This window comes from Triturus cristatus, chromosome 11, assembly GCF_964204655.1.
Source record: "Triturus cristatus chromosome 11, aTriCri1.1, whole genome shotgun sequence".
NCBI lineage: Eukaryota > Metazoa > Chordata > Amphibia > Caudata > Salamandridae > Triturus > Triturus cristatus.
In genome coordinates, this window is record NC_140594.1 from 969255163 (window position 1) to 969273737 (window position 18575).

Sequence of the window (18575 nt, forward strand, 5' to 3'; positions counted from 1 at the left end):
TTTAGATGAGATACAGAACCCCAAAGGAAATGAACAGAGAATGAGAGATCAAACATGAAATAAGATAATCCTAGACTTCATAGTCAATGAAGAAGAAAAATAAAACAAAATCATCTCAACTGAGAAAGTGAATTCCGGGGATATAGAATGCATAGTAAGAGTAACCCCAAGTTAAATGAGGCAAGGGAGGGATAAGACAACCCCAGGGGGTAAAAGCAAGCTAGAGATAACATAAGAGAAGCCCAGGTGAGATGATGCAAAAGAGGGGTGATAATCACAGAATCTTAGTAGAAATGGAGAGTACATTGGGGATAAACAGAGAGAAAATACAATAAGAGGATGCCATGTGCTGGGGAAATAGTCAAAGTGATAGAAAGATACAATAAAAGACTTTCAGGGGAGGATGACACTGTGATGGGGAAAGATACAGTCAAAAGATCTCAGGGCAGATCATGTGAAGTGAGTGAGACAATAAAAATATCTAGACAAGTTAGAATCATAAAGAAAAGACAAAACAAAAGAAGGCCTTGGGACATATAGCAAGGGAAAGGGAGTGAGCGAATAAAGGAGTTGCTCGTACATTTAGGATCTACCTGTGGTACAGAGATACTGATATTTAAATAATGAGACATTTCCATAGGCGAAAGAAGGTGAGAGAAAGAGATCTTTTGATGAACAAAGAGTGTAGTCTAAGAAGGACATATACAGATTAATTCTTGGGCAGAGGATAGAAAGGAGTGGGCCCAAGGAGAAGGTGAGGTGATGAGGTTTTTTTTGGGGGGGGGGGGGGGAGCGGTTGTGATTTAATGGAGTAGGTGAGAGGATAGAGGAGGAGGACGGAGAAAGAAAAAACTTTATGAAACAATGCACTTTTAGTAAATACAAAGTGACACGAGTGGAGAAAGAACTTTGAAAATCTCTGAGAGAGAGAGAAGGAGAAACACAATTGGGGGACATGAGTAAACATCAATAGAAGGGTGAAATAAATAAGCACCCAGTCTTTCAGGTAATTTATGGCATCTTGTGTCTTTATACACCAGGTGACTCAATCCCCAATCGTGGCGAGCTATTCTGTAACATGAAAGGAGAGCAAAATGTCCATCTCAACAATCCACAGGACAGAGAGGAGAGAGAAAGGCACGACTGTCTTAGCAGAGGTAAGAAAAGAATACAGGAATTGCTGAACAATTTGTAGCTTTCTTAATCTTGATACATGACATATGCTCCTCCACCTTCCCACTCCAGTTCCCAAAAAAAGTTTGCACATACAGAGAATAATGTAGATCACTGATAATTGTAAAGTGTCCTACATCTGTGAATTCTCGGAAGGCTTTTTGATATTAACTTATCAGACTATTACTTTGTCTTTAACTTTATAGACAAGTCTTACAAAAGGTGTGTATCTAGTCTCATAGGTCAAGAAAATAATTTCTTTCAGAAAGTAAGTGTGTATCTATTCTCATTAGTCAAGAAAGTAATTTGTTTGGGTAGTGATTGTAATTTGTAAATGTGATTTATAAATTACAATTACATGTTTGAAAATTACTTTTCTGACCCCCTTTTAGAGTCTGTACAAACAATGCTATCTCTGAGAGCCTGTGCACTTCTGATACCAAAAGTAACAAATGTCAGTAGTTTTAATATAGGTCCTAAACTAAAAAAGTATTCCTATTGAAAGGTTTCAAACTTTGTACCCAACTACAAAGGATGCCTGTAGTGTTTCTGAAATGGTTAAGTATATGCACCATACACCTAAGGGTTCTGCACTGGTTCTGTTAGAGTCAAATATTTGTGCTACACCACAAAGCATCCCAGCACTGTCAATGAAACGATTTAACATTTGTATTCTACAAAAAATGATTTCTATCTGGTTCTGAAAGAATTAAACATTAGTACTACACCACAAAGGACCCCATTGCTGGATCTGAAATGATTTAACATTTGTTCTCTACAAAAAAGGATTCCTATCTGGTTCTTGAAGAGTCAACCATTAACTAAACCACAGAGGATTCCTGAGCTGGCTGTGATAGGATAGGGTTAAATAGTAATCTACACTACAAAGGATTCCTGTAGTGATTATGAAAAATTAAATGTACTGTACAAAATGATTCTTGTACTTGTCTAAAAGGGTATCAGCTCTGTTAAGAGACGAATATGTCGCACTGGGCACTTGAAAGTCACAGGTTGTCCCATTTTAAGAAAATCTTGGATATAACTCTGATATCCACATTATGTTTGCAGATTTTAACTTATATTATTAAGTAATTAAGTAGTGCTTCTTTTTCATACTAGCTTATCACCGTTGAAAGCCTTTTACAATGGATAACAGTTATTAGTCTTAACTCTACCGCTAAGTAAATATTTTGCCTACTCTCACCTCTAAGTAAATGTTTGGAATGTTATGGAGATAAAAATATAACATTTTCTGAAAACGTATAGCTTCCTACGTTGGCCTATTAAATTAAATCATGTGGGTTGAGGTCCATATGTTCTCCTCTGGTTACCCTCCAGATCCTTCAGCATAACCTATTTGGAACTATTGGTCTTCAAATGTTTGGCCAGTGGTTTGCCTTTATCTTAACTGGGATCCATTTTTAGTGGAGTGACAAGAAGCTTCTCAGAGTAGATGCAGTAGGTTAATAAGATTGATTCAGGAGGTATAAATGGTGCTGCTTGTCGACATACCTGTATTATTATTCACAAGCAGTGCATCTTGTTAACTGTTCAATGGCATATGGGAGTGCCATTGGTATCTTTGCTGGTCGACGTTTTTAAATATTGTATAAAACTAATCCTCACTGCCATCAGGAGGGATGGTAATTATAGTAAAGGTAACGAAATATAGTTCTGTAGTAGGGGATCTCTGTGTATAGTCATAATCTATGAATAATCCCCGCCCTTGTGCGGGGACCCCGGAGCAATCAAAAATATCTCTTAAGCTGTCCCGCATTTGCAAACCTGCAAAGACACTTAAGAGACAGACAAAATAATACAGCCTAATCACCACAAGGCTGCACTGGCCAGCACTTCCTCTGAAGTGAACACAAAAGCCAAAATAAAGTTGAAATGTCATTTTTATTCACATTTGACATGTTCCTTTATTATCACACACTCCCTTCACCAAAATCCCTTTAAACAATAGAGAGGAAGGGGTGGACAGACAAGCCCTATAGGCTGTCATTATGTGTCTGCTAAAGAGATACCGTGCCTTTAAGAAACTCTCCAGAGACCCCCGGTATCCCAGGATGCACAGCCAACACAAGTTACTTTCAGTTCTTTTTTCCGGCTCCTGCTAGCAGGACCCTGGAGCTTGAGCTCTACCCTTTTGGGTGGTTTAATTGATTAAAATCGGATTTTTTGGATTAAAAGTGGTTTCATTCGACGTCTAAAGCCTTTGTCTACTACTGCCTGCAATCTGGAGCAGTTTTGGCCCACTCTCAGCATGGCTTTATTCGATAAATGCCCTGAGTGTGGGAGGAAGAAGGCTAAGACGGACCCACATGAGGTGTGTATCCTCTGCTTGTCGCCCTCACATGTCCCAGCTGCCTGTGACATCTGCAGCACCTTTTCGAAAAGGACCCTGAGGGACCGGGAGAAGACTCGCCTTCAGGGACAGGAGAAGCAGAGGACCGGTGAGACTTCAGGGCATGGAGGGTCCCATTCCCCCTCCTCCGCCCATGCTTCAGCCCCTGGAGGGACCTCCGGGCAGAAAAAGGAGCAGAAACGACACCTACCGGCTGGTAGGTCGCGTTCGACGTCGAAGGCGACGACGTCGACGGCGAGAGAGAAGGCACCGGTATGTTCGCCGTCGATCCAGGGCTCTGGGTCGCGGCAGCCTCGGCGTTCGACGTCGAGGGAGGGGCCGGCGAGACCCGGGACCGGGTCGCCGTCGCAGGTGTCACGGTCGACGTCGACAACACATCGACGTCGTACCGAGCCCCATGGACTGCACTCGCCGCCGTCTACCCACGGCTCGACGCTGACGGAGTCGACGCCGAGATCCCGGCGCCCGCCGTCGAGGCGGAGGCGGTCGACGCCGAGACGCAGGTCGACGTCGAGACACCAACGATCGACGTCGAGACATCAACGATCGACGTCGAGATACCAACGATCGACGTCGAGACATCAACGATCGACGTCGAGATACCAACGATCGACGTCAAGATCGCAGCAGTCGACGCCGAGGCACCGGCGGTCGACGTCGAGACGCCAGAAGTCGACGTCGAGGAGACAGTCGACGTCGAGGCAGACACCCCGGCGACGGCGATCAAGGCGGGGCTCGACTCCGAGGAGGCATGGGTCGGCGTCGAGGAGACTTGGTTCGACGTCGAGAGGACGATCGACTGCGGGGCGGCACTCGTCGTCGAGGGCGAAGAGACGCCGTTCGAGGTCAAGGTACAGTTCGACGTCCCAGACATCGGGGAATACGTCCTCGGTGATTACGATCTCCAGTCGGGGATCGGGGAGGCGCGGACGTTCGCCTTCGGTGGCTTCCCCGCGGGACAGGCCCGCCAAGAAGAGGAGAGTGGCCGCGAGCCCGGACAATGATGATGGGGGCTCTCCGGCTAGAAGTGATGGGGCTTCAGACCATCTGACCCCGCCGCGTACCCAGCGGCCTCCTTTGCCTCCGGTGCCCGACCTTCCACCGGCGCCTCCACCGGTGCCTGCACTGCCTCCTCCTCCTCAGCCTCCTCCTCTTCCTCCGCCTCCTCTTCCTCCTCCTCCACCTCCTCCGCTGCCTCTGCCCGTGCCTCAGCTGCCTGCCTCACCACCGCAGCCACCGCCTCCTCCCCCGAGGGTCCCTCACCGGCAGAGATCTCGCTCTCGCCCTCGCAGGCGATCACGGAGTAGGCGCAGATCCTCCACTCGCTCTGGACATGGTCGACGGAGGTATCGGTCCCGTTCCAGAGGGTCGAGGGGCACGTACTCTCCGGGGGCTGGCAAGTATTCGCCCTCGCTGTCAGAGACGCCTCCTACCCGCGTCTCTCCAGTGGATGACATTGCCACGTTCCAGGAGGTGTTGCTGAGAGGGGCTGCGAAGTTGGGGATATCAGTGACTACCCCTATTCCCACTACGTCTGTGATTTTTGAGACTTTGCATAAAGTACATCTGTCGCGCCCCCTCCTCCCGCTGGTCCCAGGACTGGAGGAACCTGCGATGGAGGTGTTCTTAACGCCGGCTGTGGTGAAGCCGGCGCCCTCGAGACTGTCAAAGAAGTACAGGGCCCCTGACTCGGATCCGGCGTTCCTCAGAGTGGACCCCCCACCGGATTCTGTTATCGTGGCGGCGGCTCGTAAGCAACACTCTACGACGCCTTCCTCCACGGCTCCCCCGGATAAGGAGAGTCGCAAAATGGACTCCTTGGGGAGGAGGATGTGCTCCACGTCGGCTACTACAATGAAGGCCGCTAGCGCCTCCGCTCTGTTGGGGCGCTATGACAGGTCTCTTTGGGACTCCCTGCAACAGTTCGCGGCCTCCCTGCCCAGAGACAAGAGGGAGGATTTTCAAGAGGTGCTGAACGAGGGCATGATGGTCTCTAATCAGATCATCAGTGCGGCGGGGGACGTGTCGTTGCTGGCGGCCCATGGGTACTGCCACGGCATACATATGAGGAGGCATTCCTGGCTGCGGCTGACTCCGCTCAAGCCGGAAGCGCAGCAGAAGATCGCCAATCTACCATTCTCTGGCACGACGTTATTCGGGTCGCATGCGGATGACGAGATGGCCCGCATGAAGGCTGAGGCGGAGACTCTGAAGGCGGTGGGGCTGGAGCGGCCTAAGGAGCAGAGGAGGTCCTTCCGTTCCTCGGGCAGGCGCTACACCAAGCAGAGGGGCCAAGGGCGTCAGTCTGGCCCCCAGCAACAGCCCCAGCAACAGCAGCAGTACCAGAGGCAGCCCTTTCAGAAGCGCCAGAGGGGCAGAGGCCAGCATCAGTCCTCGGCGGGGAACAAAGGCCCGTCCGGGTCGAAGCCCTGAAAAGTTACTTCCCCCTCATCCGTTACCCGCTCCGGTGGGGGGAAGTATTCAACACTACCTGGCAGAGTGGAGGACAATAACACAGGACAAGTGGGTGCTGAATATTGTTTGCAATGGCTACTGTCTTCGTTTCACCAGTTCGCCTCCACAGATTCCACCAGTGCGCTCCCTTTACATGGTGCGGGAGCTCCAGCGGGAGGCGGACGTTCTATTAAAAAACAAGGCGATAGAAGCTGTTCCTTTGAGGCAAAAAGGAAAAGGTCTCTACTCACGGTTCTTTCTCGTAAGAAAAAAAGACAAGAACGAGTTCAGGCCTATTCTGGATCTGCGTCAAGCAAACAGGTGGATCCGCCGAGAAAAGTTCCGTATGTTGTCCCTGCATCAGATTTACCCTCAGTTGCATCGAGGAGACTGGCTGTGCGCCATAGATCTGCAGGACGCTTACTTTCATGTGCCGATCGCACCGAAGCATCGCAAGTTCCTGAGGTTTCTGGTAGGCAACAACCATTACCAGTATTCCGTACTCCCGTTTGGCCTGAAGTCTGCGCCACGGACGTTCTCCAAGTGCATGGCAGTGGTCGCGGCACACCTGCGGAAGACCAAGGTGTTTGTGTACCCTTACCTGGACGACTGGTTGATCAAAGCGTCCACTTATCAGGAAGCCCAGTGCCATTTCAACAGGATGGCGGCTTTGCTTCACCGTCTGGGGCTGCACATCAACATGGCGAAGTCCGTGCCGATCCCTGTGCAGTGTCTCCAGTACTTGGGGGCTTCAGTCAATACCTTGACCGCAAGCGTGTGTCCTTCGGAGGAAAGACGCTTATCGATCCGTGGGAAGGCTCTGCATCTCATCTCAGCCCGCTCTCCTACGGTGAGGACGGTGTCTTCATTACTGGGGTCGATGGCTTCTTGCATCTTCCTCACCCCCAATGCACGTCTGCATATGAGGCCCCTGCAGGAATGTCTGGAGGATCAATGGGACCAGAGGAGGGGGCGTTGGGAGGACAAGATTCAGTTGTCTCAGCACGCTCGGCAGTCTCTGAAATGGTGGTGTTCCCCAGAGAATGTCTGCAAGGGGACCCCTTTTCACAAGGACATTCCGGCCCAGACCATAGTGACCGATGCGTCTCTCCAGGGCTGGGGAGCGCATTCGGGCCCTCTTCAGATTCAGGGGATATGGTCGCAGATGGAGACGACCTACCATATCAACTTTTTGGAACTCAGAGCAGTACACTTGGCCTTGAAGGCGTTCCATCCCTCCTTCAGGACGTCCTCCCTGCTGGTTCAGACGGACAATACTACGACCATGTATTACCTCAACAAGCAGGGGGGCTCCCGGTCACGCACCCTGTCTCGGGAGGCACAGGCGATCTGGAACTGGCTGGTGGCCAGGAATCTGACGATCACGGCGACCCACCTGCCGGGAGTGCAGAATGCCCAAGCAGACGCGCTCAGCAGACTCGTTCAAGAGAACCACGAGTGGGTGCTAAACGACGACGTGCTAAGAGACGTCTTCGCAGAATGGGGCACTCCGGATATAGATCTGTTCGCCACGGCAGAAAACAGCAAATGCCGCGACTTCGCGTCCAGGTACTACCAGCCAGGGACGCTGGGGAATGCACTATGGATCAGCTGGTCCAACAGCTTTCTCTACGCCTTTCCACCCATTCCCCTGATTCCGGCGGTGCTGATCAAGCTGTCGCAATCCAGAGCCAGAATGATCCTGATTGCTCCGGAGTGGCCGAGACAATGGTGGTTCACCGACCTTCTTCACCGGTCTGTTCTGCCACACCGGCGCCTGCCGTGCCGGCCGGACCTCCTCACGAAGTTCGGAGGGCAGATGGTTCACCCCAATCTCTTGTCCTTGAGTTTGGCAGCATGGCTCCTGAGCAAGTGCAGTATGGACACTTGAACCTGCCTCAGGACTGTATGGAGATCTTAAAAGAGGCTAAGAGACCGTCTACGAGGACCTCCTACGCCTATAAGTGGAAGAGATTCTGCTTATGGTGCAAGGCGAAGGACTTTGACCCTACATCCTGTAAAGAAGACGTTATTTTGCCTTATCTGCTGCAGTTAGCTCAGTCTGGGCTTAATTTCCAATCTATTAAGGTTCATCTCGCAGCTCTGACTGCGTATAGGAAGGGCCCTTCTCAAACCTCATTTTTTCAAATCCCTGTGATTAAGGATTTTTTGGAGGGTTTGCGTAAGGTGTTTCCTCCTGTTAGAAGGCCTTCTCCACCTTGGGAATTGAATGTGGTGTTATCTAGATTGATGAGGGAGCCTTTTGAACCTATCCATAAGGCTTCGCTGCAGCATTTGTCTTGGAAGGCGGCCTTCCTTGTAGCCATTACATCGGCCAGGAGGGTGAGTGAGATTCAGGCTCTGTGTTGCCAAGAGCCGTATACTGTTTTCCATGCTTCTAAAGTAGTGATGCGTACCCATCCTAAATTTTTGCCTAAGGTGATATCAGATTTCCATGTGAATCAGATGATAACTTTGCCTACGTTTTTTCAGCATCCTTCCTCTCCGGCGGAGAGGTCTCTGCATTCACTTGATGTGCGTAGGGTGTTGAAATTCTACCTGGATAAGACAAAAGATATCCGCAGGTCGGATCAACTGTTTGTTAATTATGGTTCGGTAAGAACTGGTTTAGCTACCTCAAAGCAGTCCATTTCCAGATGGATTGTTTCCTGTATTCAGCTTTGTTACCAAAAAGCTAATAAAACATTAGGGGGTAAGCCTACAGCACATTCGACTAGAGGCAAGGCGGCTACCACCGCTTTGCTTAGGAATGTTCCCATTGCTGACATTTGTAAGGCTGCCACCTGGAAGTCAGTCCATACGTTTACAAAGCATTACTGCCTGGACTCTGATGCTAGGGCAGATGCGCAGGTTGGACAGGCTTCGCTAAGGAATTTGTTTGCACAGTGATTTGTTGGTGGTTGGTCTTACTCCACCGCTTCTTGTTGGTTGGGATGGGCTTGCCATTCTATTCATAGATTATGACTATACACAGAGATCCCCTACTACAGAAGGAGTAGTTTCTTACCTGTAACTCCAGTTCTGTAGTAGGGGTATCTCTGTTATAGTCATAAGCGACCCTCCCTCCTCCCCGGTGGAGTAACCTGACGGTATCAGGCCTGTTGTTATACACCTTCAAAAAGAACTGAAAGTAACTTGTGTTGGCTGTGCATCCTGGGATACCGGGGGTCTCTGGAGAGTTTCTTAAAGGCACGGTATCTCTTTAGCAGACACATAATGACAGCCTATAGGGCTTGTCTGTCCACCCCTTCCTCTCTATTGTTTAAAGGGATTTTGGTGAAGGGAGTGTGTGATAATAAAGGAACATGTCAAATGTGAATAAAAATGACATTTCAACTTTATTTTGGCTTTTGTGTTCACTTCAGAGGAAGTGCTGGCCAGTGCAGCCTTGTGGTGATTAGGCTGTATTATTTTGTCTGTCTCTTAAGTGTCTTTGCAGGTTTGCAAATGCGGGACAGCTTAAGAGATATTTTTGATTGCTCCGGGGTCCCCGCACATGGGCGGGGATTATTCATAGATTATGACTATAACAGAGATACCCCTACTACAGAACTGGAGTTACAGGTAAGAAACTACTCCTACTCTTCAGTTGCTCTTTCGACATCTAGTAGGCAAACCTTAGAATCCAGCCGCAGAGTATCTCCTATAATATCTTATTTCATAGAGAAGGTCTCTCTTCTGAATTGTGCCACATTTCTGTGAATAATGTCTTGTAACTGAAATGTGCACATTGGTAATTTTGTGCATCTAAGATCTTAGATGCCAAAAAGTGGCCTGTAGTCCCCCACATATGCAAACTTTCAGACTGGCGAGATGTGACTATTCAGCTGCCTCAAATGAGAGACTGAGGCAAGGAAATTATGAGTTATCACAAGAGTGAAGCATACAGGTGTGAATGCAAACAAGGTAGTCATCCTCAAATATTTTGTAGATGCTGCTTAGTTTCTTCAACACTAGGAATCGTTTATTGAAGTGTCTTGAATTAGTACTGAAGGAACTGCTGTAGGGCAGGGGTCTCCAACATTTTCTGTAGTGGGTGCTACTTCTGATGAGTGAAAATCATTGTGAGCAACTTGCGCATTGTTACCAGACACCCCATGCCCAGCTTCATTGACTTTAAGCCTAATGTCCTTAGAGCCATATACTATGGTTTGAACAAAATACTATGACTAAGGGCACTATGAAAGGGCTGCCATGTGTGTCAATGAGAGCTCAGTGTTTGGGGATGTATGAACATGTGTGCATATGAATAGAATATATTTGTACGGATGGCTTAGATCCTGTGTCATACATACTTGCTGCACAGGACATACCTTTCGCCATATGTGGCACCGGTACATGTATAGCACAAGCATATTGGTTTTTTTATGGGAGAAATCTAAAGTGCTGAAAAAAAATCTGCAAACAAGTTCTTAATATGGAACATTTGTCTGCAGTTTAAATTTCATTTAAAAAATAAAATGGCTATATATTTCTAATATACTTATAGCAAGTGTCTACTGGGTTCTGGGAGCAGGGGCCTGCTGTTTGTAAATGCGACACTTTGAAATGGGAGAAAATTGAAACGAAGAGTTAACTTGATTATTAAGGTAGCTTTCCATTTCAATTTTATTTCATTTAAAAGCATTCAGAAACATCATTTTGTTCACATCTCCAATACTGAGTTGACAAGGACTTTAATTTAAGCGTTAAATACATCAGTGGTTCAGTTGTTCACCTCTGTGACCCAGCCACAGTCTTGGACATAAATCTGACTGAGCACTGTACATTATCAGTCCCTGCTATCTGCAGCCTGATGATAATAATATAAAACGAGCACAGCCGTCCCTCAACTTTAAAAGGAAAATATGACCTTGCATTTAATTAAAAATGAACTCAAGGCTGTGAGCTATTCTGAAGGTGTCTGGGAGGTACTGGTAACTCGTGATCAATTGGTTGGCGACACCTGCTCCAGGGCTATGTAAACACCGACATTGCAGAAACATCCCATATCTACTGTGAAGTTGTGAGTTAGCCATTATGGAATGGGCAGTAGCAATGTAGACCCAGTATTTTGAGTCAGATTACACAACAAATTTAAAATCCATGTGGCTAATATCTCACTGATTCTGAGCCAGTGTTAAAAGGAGGAGGGATTTTTGGGGGATGTTCAGTATGCTTGGAGGCAGGATAGCAGGGTGCAGCATTCTTTGCTCCCCTTGTTGTAGGAGAGGTTTGGATGAGGTCAGTGGCTGGGCTGCACTTGCAGCCTGATTAGCATATTATTTGATCAGCTCAATGTGTCAGGTGCGGGAACACCTGGCCAGTTGTAATTGGACAGAGTGGTGCCCCAGCAAGGGATCTATCATTTTAAAAGCAATGTCTCTTGAATCAGACTCGAGAGAGCAATTTGCAAAAGCATATGGGCATCCAGGAAGTGCTATGTGTGTAGATTGTCTTGCTGTAGATATGCATGCTTTGCATACTCTTGCCATTAAGGGTTGAGTGCGGTGTTTGCAGGTTACTTTTCTGCACTGGGACAAGCCTTCTGCCATTGGATGTTTGAGCCAACTTCAAGAATGACAATGTTTCTGTGCCAGGACCTTCAGTTCCAACCATTGGGAGTTCAACCCCAGTGATGTGAAAACCTCTGCGGACACTGCCTAGTTGTGTTACTATCCATCAGGACTTTCCATCCAGTGATGAGGCATTTTTTCTGAACTACTACTGAGAATGATTGTGGAGAGGAGTTTTTATGGAAAGAGCAGCTTTCCAATTTTCTTCTAAGTGTAACAGAACAGTTCACTGGTCAGACCAACATAGAGTATGCAACCTATGATTGTCCCAAGGCAACAATGAGGCAAGCTGCTCAAATTGCAAATCATTTTTGGTATAAAAATAGGATCCAGCACCTGACACAAGCACTGTAGGCACACCACAAAATGCTGCAAGAGGACTCACCCGAGACTCCTGAGTGATTTGGGCTAGAGAACATTCCCGGTGCAGAAGAGCAGGACCTGGTCATCGGTCATGCAGCTGATGCAGGAAAAGGAAGAAGAGTTCGAAAAACACCAGAGCAAATGCCTCAAGACCTCTGTTCCACCTCCTGTGCTTGAGGATCAACTTAATGGGGTATATTCTTGAGTATTTGTAGCTGAGCACTGTTGTCAAGGAAATTGGGCATCAATCCTCAAGCGAAGCCTAAAAGGCACTGACCTACTGGTCAGGTCCTCTGGTGGCTGACACCTCTGAACCCAGAATGGCCTTTTCAGCACCAAGCAAACCCATGACCAGGGGTGTCAAGCAGCATTACCCATCCATGTCAACTTGGCCCCATAAACATAGTACCAGGAGGAAGATGACTACTTTGTGGACACTCTATCAAGAATAGAAAGGTCTGTCTAATTTCGCTCCATGCTCCACAGCATGCTTAAGACCACACCAGACACCTTTAAAGACCTTTGTCAAGTCTAGGGTTGTCACCCCCGAGTCGATAAAAAATTCAAACTGGCTCCAGATGACCTGATTTAGATCAGGGGCCAGATCCCGCCTGATTCACTTGTAGTCCACAACACTAGCTAAAGAGTCTCAGCTCAGGCAACTGGGGATGCTTAAGGTGAGTCGGAAGGTTGATGCGGTGGACAAGTGTGTGGCTGTGGGTGCGGCCACAAAACAGAGGATCTTCAGTTCAGACAGCTCCCCAGGGAGTTACACCATCCTGTGAAGGAAATGAAGGAGTTAGTTAGACACTTCCCTGATACCTATTGCAAAAGGGGCCAGGTACTGGTGGAAGAAAAAAAAATAATTGCCAACGCCAACATTAGGTGTGCCATTACAAAAAATGGGGTTACCCCAAAAGTCAGGGACCTGGGAATCAGATTAATACAAAAAACACTGGTCCTAACTCAATTGTTACCACAACAGCAATATGTCATCCCGTTAAATCTTTACAAAATTTAGAGCTGAATTACATTTAGAATAGCTCAAGAAATTCAATTTGACATTACAACATAAGGCGATGCAACATCCATTATTTGATTCATCAATATTTATTTGCAGAAGATTTTTTCATAATGTTCGGCGCATGGTTGCTCCAGAGGGAACGTGCATGAAATAAAAGTGCTGAGAAGTGAATGTGTAGAGACAGAAAATTTAAAGAACAATAGAACAGATATTAAAATCATTGACAAGATACACGGTTATAATTCACCGTACAAGGTGTCCTGGTCACGTATCAAAATTCAGTTTCAATTTTATGTACAGAATTTAATTCATATTGTAGCACGTTTGGGAAATGGCGTGTACCAGGCTTAGCAACAAGGAGGTGTCGACGTTTCGACCCGTCTTGGGGTACAAAGGTATTTTGAGACCTTGACCATGCGGGTCTTCTTCAGGACAACAGGGGGGAGTAAGGGACAACCTGACGTGGTCCTCAACTTGACTTGGATGTCTAAAAAAAGGGGGAAATGGATGATAAGGATGTTGCATGAATAGTGTAATTAAACACCAGCCAGAGCGGGTGTAGGCTTACCTAATGTGAGTCCAGGAGTTACTCTACCATAGATCACTAGTACCGGTAATTCAATTACCATGTAAGTAGTCCTGTCTGGTATGTTTCACAGGCAGTCAAACTGAAAGTAAGCAGAAGTAAAACAGTGTAAGGACCGGATCGGCGATTTACTCGCTCTACCACGATGACGGGGGCATGAACCTAATAAGTAGCAACAGTACCTGCAATGTGGAATCAGTCCTTTCTGCAGTGTATCTGGCCTTCTATTTAAAGGAGGAAAACGGAATTCAATTGGGCATCTCGTTTCCAGCCGCTGGCCGAGCTGTAGGGAAACAGAGTAAGGAGTATGAGTGCGTGATTTCCAGCGGTTCATACTGAAACCTTAAGGAGGGTCCTCGCAGAACTCTTACCTGCGTCTGTATGGGTTCGTGCTTCCCGTGGCATCTCAACCGAGAGAGGCGGGAGCGCGTTCGCTCTAAGTATATAAGATCCACCGGGCAACCGTTCACGTCGTGACGGTGCGTCGGTGACTGTCAGGGTGGAAAGACTCACCGGAGCCGTACAATTGTAGTTCAGTCAGGACGTGCAGAATCAATCTGTGGTCATTAGGGGCCGTGTGAGTGAAACTCAATGTGTGACTACTAGACAATTGTGTAGTCTAGGGTACCCGGAATTACGTGAACAAGGTGCGCTTTTTGCGAGTAGTGACCTAAAATCAGGGGTTATTATCTACAGGGGGGCGAGGTTCAGTGAACGAGTTCCAACCCGCCATGATGCATAAAAGAGTACAATCTCGTGGTTCATAGACACCATCGTGGATACATAATCTCACCACAATTCTTATTTTGTCATTACCATTAATGATTACAACAGAAATATATCATCATAACGAACAGTACAGTCTCGTGATTCTGGGAGATCAAAGTGAATACATCATATCATAACAATTCTTATTTTTAAGTCAATACAATGAATGATACATAACGGACAATAAAACAGAACAAAACAGCAAAACAGTAAAACAGATAGTGACTATCTGTTTTATTGTCCGTTATGTATCATTCATTGTATTGACTTAAAAATAAGAATTGTTATGATATGATGTATTCACTTTGATCTCCCAGAATCACGAGACTGTACTGTTCAATTGGAGAATCTAAAAGTGCAATGGAATCTCCTGCATCAGTCGTCACAGGACTTACAGGGACGCAAATCATTTGGCAGGAAACTGTAAGAGAGAGGTGGCTTTCAAAAGGGGCATCTCTGCTTTCAAGTAGTGCCTTCCTTGTCATTCCTCTGATCACACAATACATGTGGAGGAAGACAAGTTCTCCCTTCCTCAGTGGGAGGAAATAAACTGTTGAACATTGCAAGCACTCACCCCCAGTCAACTGATCTGGGTTTAATCCATCATCATTCTTTAGCTCACTCTGCCACCCCAGTTCAGACATGGCCATATGCAAATCCGTCTGACCCTGTGCCTCATGGGAACAGTCCAGCCCGAACTGCCAAGCCATGTTTTCCCTGGACCAGAAACAAGCATCCTGGGACCGGTTTCGGGTTCATAACCCTCATCAGTCAGGCTATCTTGAATCCAGTGGCAAAGTGAGCAAGGGACCCATGTCTGGGCATACCCTGACAACTTAGGGCGAACAAAGCAAAACCAAAGGAGGATGAACCCGAAACCGGTCCCAGGATGCTTGTTTCCGGTCCAGGGAAGACATGGCTTGGCAGTTCGGGCTGGACTGATTTGCATATGGCCATGTCTGAACTGGGGTGGTGGAGTGAGCCAAAGAATGATGATGGATTAAACCCAGATCAGTTGACTGGGGGTGAGTGTTTGATTTACTCAACCGCCATGTCCATCATCCCCTTTGGTGTCACTTTGTTCGCCCTAAATTGGCAGGGTAGGCCCAGACATGGGTCCCTTGCTCACTTTGCCACTGGATTCAAGATAGCCTGACTGATAAGGGTTATGAACCCGAAACCGGTCCCAGGATGCTTGTTTCCGGTCCAGGGAAGACATGGCTTGGCAGTTCGGGCTGGACTGTTCCCATAAGGCATAGGGTCAGACTGATTTGCATATGGCCATGTCTGAACTGGGGTGGCGGAGTGAGATAAAGAATGATGATGGATTAAACCCAGATCAGTTGACTGGGGGTGAGTGTTTGATTTACTCAACTGCTCCGTCCATCATCCCCTTTGGTATCACTTTTTCAGACAGAACATCCTCTCATGGCAAGAACAGTAATGAGACTTTGAGGTGATGGCTTCTTGCATTGCAATAGTAGCACCCGCTAGGGTGCACAGGCACTACTTGTCTAGTTAGTTATTGGTCACAAGTGGAGGGTCACTGGAAAGATCAAGGGCCAGATGTATGAAACGATTTTGTATTTCTTAACGGACCAAATCGTTATTTTGGGCCATTAAGAAATGCGAAACCGGCATACGGTATCTACGGATGCCAGAAACGCGGTTGCAAAATGCGATTACTGCCCTGCAGAAATCGCATTTTGGAAATTGGAAAAATAGGAAATCGCAAATAGCGATTTCCTAATTGCGACTAGTTGCAAAATGGCCTTATAAGAAATCTAATTACTACTGACAATCAGTACAGGTGGTAACCATGTGCCAACTATAAAAAGACCCCCAAAATGCATCTGGCTGTTTCACAATGGCGGAATTATACTTTCTGACGATGAAGAGGAGTATTCTGACTGTGAGCGACAGGTGGAGAAGGAGGAGACAGGAAATGATATTCAGGGTAAGGGTCACCTTGTTTAACCTGACAGAGGAGGAGATCATAGACATGTACAGACTGAATGGTCAGGTCATACTTGATTTGATAGCTAAATTGTGACCCCAGCTACATGCCCCAACACTTAGCAGCAACACTTTGCCTCCCCATGTGCGGATATTGTGTTGCCTACATCTCCTAGTGTCGGGGAGTTACCAGTCATAGCAGTGGCGGTGTGGGGGGTGTCACAAAGCAGAGGTAGTACAAGTGGCTTGAGAAAATGTGATTGTCAGTGATTAATATTGCTTGATTGTGAAGGAGCTGGTGGCAGCAGTGGAGTCACGACTGAGGTCCCTAATGATTGCAATATACCCAATTTGTGACCACTCCGTTAAGGCAGTGATCTTAATGGGCCAAGCATTATTAAATATACAAGCAACCTGCTAGGGACATCCTTCAGTACAGAAGGGCCCTATTGGTTTGGGCATATTGCTTTATCCAAGAAGGTACAGATTCTCTCTAACAGAATCATCAGTTGCAACACTACATTGTGAATTATCAAACAAAGACATGTTATCAGGTGGTAGAAAATTCTGTGGAGAACAATTCTCTCAGTGTTGCTGTTGAGGAGGTTGAACCGTCAAATCAGTGCGACAGAAAATAAATGAATTGAAATAGGGGCAATGTTCCGCCCACTTTGTGAGCTATGACGAGAACAGGCAAACTTTGTAATACAAGGGCATTTGGAGGTATCTTCCCCCTCCTGTAATGTTGGGCCAACCAACATGTTTATTTGAAAATCGAAGTGCTTATGGGGTTTGGTGTTGGGCAGAATCTGGAACTACGACAGATAGGATAGTATTTTGAAACAGTGTCTATTACTCTGTCTTAAGGCACAAGGCAGATTGACATTTTAACCACCTTAGAGAAAGTCTCTCTGCAGTCCTCAGGGCCAAAGAGACAATGCATAGCCGAAAATAGTAAAATCCACATTACTAAAGGCACAAGAAGAAGAGCTCTTTTATGCATTTAAGGCTTCAATGCAACATGGTAAAATGGATGCTGAGGCTGATAACGTCGCACACACACATATACACAAGTATCCAACTGCAAAAAAGATGCAAAATACATAACAATATCTAATTATTAATGAGACTAGCTAGGTAAAATGTCCGAACAGTTCTACGAGGAGAACACTTAAGGTGTCAATGCAGAAGACAGAGGGCTCAAAGTGGCAATGCAAGGAATGTAGCTCATGACAGAATCCCAGAAAACTTCATTGACTAAAACTGTACTGAATAATATTTTGAAAGAAAGTTGTAATTGCAAGTAAATCAGCACAGGCTTAGAATAGAGGCACTTAATGCTAAAGTAGATTACATGGTTGTGAAACTGACTTCTCTCACTGAGAGCTATGCTGGAACCGGATCAGGTGTTATTGTGTAAGAAGGCATTGTGAAATGAGAACAGGGACAAAAATCCACATCTTTTCAGAAATGCCCAATTGAGAAGACCTAGAGGACAGACCTAGATACTAGTCTGCTTCTGACTTACTTAGCCAACTTAAAAAAGCTGCTTTGGAGCCAACAAGGCCTTGATGCATACTGTGTAGAAGTGAGACATGCTCAGTATGTCACGTACAATAACTCTGCAGTAAAATAATTGAAAATGCTATTTACTGAATAGGTTGAAGCACGTTTTTATCCAAAGACCTGTTGTTTGTATAACGTGGCCTAGGGAAATCCAAGAAAATCTACTGATGCAGTATTTTTTTCAGTATTAAATATCAAAACCATTAACATGATTCATAATTGAACCTGCTTTGGATTCTTGGGGACTAAATAATGTAACTCTGTGAGCGCTCATACATTGCTACTGTCCTAGCAGTTAATCCAGTTCCTTACAATAACATATTGGCATCTTTAGTCACTGCAAGAAAAAAGCCTCACCGTTACAATGTTCTAATGCCTTCTACTCTCTAAGGAAAATATCAGTGGTTTTACATTATATTGTTGCAGTCGATTAACTCACAATATATTGAAATCTGTGACTATTGCTGACTTGTCATTCCTCATTTTCTTTTTCCAACACTGACATTTTTATTGAGGAAGAAGATGATCCTGCTACAATTTTTATTGATCATCTTGGTGCAGAAGTAGAAGAAAGCAGCACCAAGGCTCACTCAGGTAAGTTACAAATTGTCACACATTTCGTGTATGACAATGTACAAGTAATCCTCAGAGAAATTATATCTACCTTTGTTGTTGACTGTGTGCAGTTGCTCTCAGATACAACATCAAAAAAGCAGTTGAGTTAATGCCAAGCACTGG

The 18575-nt window shown here is 46.2% G+C and overlaps 1 protein-coding gene across 9 annotated transcripts in view; it reads left to right on the plus strand.

Moving 5' to 3' along the window:
- The window catches only part of LOC146785760 (uncharacterized), a 135084-nt gene that overhangs the window by 49600 nt on the left and 66909 nt on the right, over positions 1-18575 (plus strand). For 7 of the 9 annotated variants that reach the window (XM_085635009.1, XM_085635008.1, XM_085635015.1 and 4 more), the window contains 2 exons: positions 1041-1157; positions 18357-18431. In XM_085635009.1, the coding sequence (XP_085491135.1) occupies positions 1041-1157; positions 18357-18431 (192 nt within the window). The remainder of the gene's footprint in view (positions 1-1040; positions 1158-18356; positions 18432-18575) is intronic. The other 2 variants (XM_085635010.1, XM_085635011.1) reach the window with 1 other exon arrangement.